Source organism: Limulus polyphemus, unplaced genomic scaffold (genome assembly GCF_000517525.1).
Source record: "Limulus polyphemus unplaced genomic scaffold, Limulus_polyphemus-2.1.2 Scaffold3392, whole genome shotgun sequence".
Taxonomy (NCBI): domain Eukaryota; kingdom Metazoa; phylum Arthropoda; class Merostomata; order Xiphosura; family Limulidae; genus Limulus; species Limulus polyphemus.
The window spans coordinates 46,101-48,950 of NW_013669002.1; the positions used below are offsets into that span (position 1 = coordinate 46,101).

General features: G+C 29.2%; 1 protein-coding gene across 4 annotated transcripts in view; it reads right to left on the reverse strand.

Annotated features, from left to right (window-relative positions):
* Window positions 1-2,850, reverse strand: part of LOC106469278 (serine/threonine-protein phosphatase 2A 56 kDa regulatory subunit gamma isoform-like) — a 96,714-nt gene that overhangs the window by 20,014 nt on the left and 73,850 nt on the right. For all 4 annotated transcript variants that reach the window (XM_013929765.2, XM_013929764.2, XM_022397753.1 and 1 more), the window contains exon 10: window positions 1,508-1,558. In XM_013929765.2, coding sequence (XP_013785219.1) covers window positions 1,508-1,558 — 51 coding nt within the window. The remainder of the gene's footprint in view (window positions 1-1,507; window positions 1,559-2,850) is intronic.

Here is a 2,850-nt window from a genome sequence, read left to right on the forward strand (position 1 = left end):
TATAAAATGTACTTAATGTTACTTGAAGCTAATAACTAGTGTTCGTGTATATAAAATGTACTTAATGTTACTTGAAGCTAATAACTAGTGTTCCTGTATATAAAATGTACTTAATGTTACTTGAAGCTAATAACTAGTGTTCGTGTATATTAAATGTACTTAATGTTACTTGAAGCTAATAACTAGTGTTCGTGTATATTAAATGTACTCTATTTTCTTTAATGTTATTTTCATTGATTCAAATGTTTATTATATCTAGTTCTGTTATTATTTACTTTATTATTACAGAAACTGTTTTATATTGTTAGCTTAATATACGGATTTAGAGCTAACCTAAATCCCTTTAGTTAGATAAACCTTGTGAAATATCAAGTTTATGGCAGAATATATTGTTAACAACGAAGGAATCCAATCGAGGAAACATTATAATATTCATGTTAGAAAGAGAGAAAAGTATAATTAATTAGCTTTATTCATTATTGGTTGATTTTTATGTTTATTTTTGATCTAAGAACATAGCTTGCTCTGACTGGAAGTTAATATTATTTAACTTGTTGTTCAGTTAAAAAAAAGAACACAACTCCTTATTAATGACAACACAAGAAGTTTAATAAGTTGTAGTCTCTTGCATCATTTAATCCACAAAGAACAATGATTTAGAACAAGAACAAAACATGATATACTTACAATAAGAGCTTGTTTAAGGTTATGTGCATTTATTTATCTAAAATAAGAATACACACATTTAAGTATCCACAGTATTTAATCCTTAACACTAACTTGTTTAAGATTGTCTTTTAATTCACATACAACCAAGGATAACAATACATGTTACTGGTCAATATTATGTGTGTTTTATTTCAACTATTTCATGTTATGATTACCATGAAAGTTTAACAAACACTTACTACAACCTCGGACCATTCTAATAACAAACATTCTGATAATTCTACCCCTGTTAGTTATGTTTTAACACCAAACTGTCTGTTTTAATAGGAAAATATCAAAGTGTATACATCTGTGGACGTCAAACAAACAGAAACTATTTAAATGTACTAATTGAGCTTTCTGAGCATTAATAAATGAGTAGTCTTTTTTTTTTCTGCTTTCAACAACTTTACAATGTACCAGTGGTATGTGTACACAAGTTGTAACTTCAAAAGATTTGTTTTACTAATTTCTTTTGTATAGGAAAGTTGAGTGTTTGTCATATTTGAGGTAAACAAATTTAAATAAGACTAACACCAAGTATGTCTGTGTAAATAATTTTATAATGTAGAATTTTGAAAAATGTATTTTGTTTACTGTTTTATCCAAAAATATGAGATTGAAGTAAATACAACACATAATGTACATTTTTAAAAAAAAGAACTCTTTAAAAAATGAAAGAAACAATTCTTATTTTATATGTAATACTCTTTAAAACACACTTCTTTTTAGGTTTAGTTATTCTGGCCAGAATTTAATTTACCAATCTTAAGACTAATGTTCTTTAATACAAACTTACTTCTTTTGGGCTGTGCACTTTTGGCCAGAACTTTAACAAACTTGTTATTACCTGAAAATAATTCACAAACTTGTTACATTCTCCACTGGGTAATAGTGCTGAATCATGAAAAGATTGAACATTTACAGAAATACTAAACAAACTGTTTGAGAATGAATGAATATCAAGTACCATCTTGAATTTCCATGGATTATTAGTAAACTGTAAAAAGGCAATAACATCTTGAATAACCCACAGAACTATAAATGGATGAACCAAGAAAAATAATGTGCTAGAACAAGCTGATCACACATAACACACTAACTCGAGATTTAATCCGATTGAAGCCACCAGTGTGTGGCATTCTCAGAGAAAATGACCTTCCATACAAGTATCAAACAGGTCCACTTATTAACAGCAAGATCAAACTAGAAATTTACATAACAATCTGAACGATAAACAATTTTTAAGCAGTGAGATGTGAGGTATAAAACAACCTTTACTACACATAACACAAAGAAAAAACTGTGTGCCTATTTGCATAGATGCATCAATAATCATCTTTGCTGGTTCCATGAATAAAACTTCCACTTTCTGTCTCTCAAAATAAATGCCTGTCAAACTAAACATAATGAAAACCAAGTACAACTGATGAGTGATAGCAAGAGTTCTCAGCATCCAGGGGCAAAGACACTTTTGGCACCCCCACCTCTGAAATGTTTTGTGACTCATTACCCACTTTATGACAATAACATAAATAATTAATTACCGCCTTACATAGGCCTAAAATAAAGTCACAATATAACATCTCACGATATCACAGCTGTAAACCTGGAACTAATGAAGTATAGCCTACTAGGTGTACTTACATAATTTGTAAACCATTTTGGTATTTATGTCATCAAGTATTGTTCAAAGTAACATAGCTAGAGTAATCTTTCAAGCACACAGAATAAATTTCTGTTATATCCCTAGTTTTGAAACTTATGTTTTATATGAGAATCCAGTCACTTGTGGTGTACATGGATTATAAAACAGATTGATAAAATACTACTTAAGTTTACAAATAACAAATTTTATTAGTTTACAAAACTGTACAAATACTTGACTGGTTCTTGAACAGGTAACATTCTGATATTCATGGTTACATTATATGAACCTTTCGTGCATTTGCAGCTGCACGTGCATTAATTTAACTATCAAAATTTAAGGTATTAAGTGCATATTTTTCGATAATTAATATTGCCAAGTTACTAAGTCATTCTTGAGTCATTGAGGTTCTCAAGTATGTATGAATTAATTTCAGGTTGCTGAAGGACCTTTCACAACTAGCAATAGAAACCCCAATTGTTAACAAAATACTG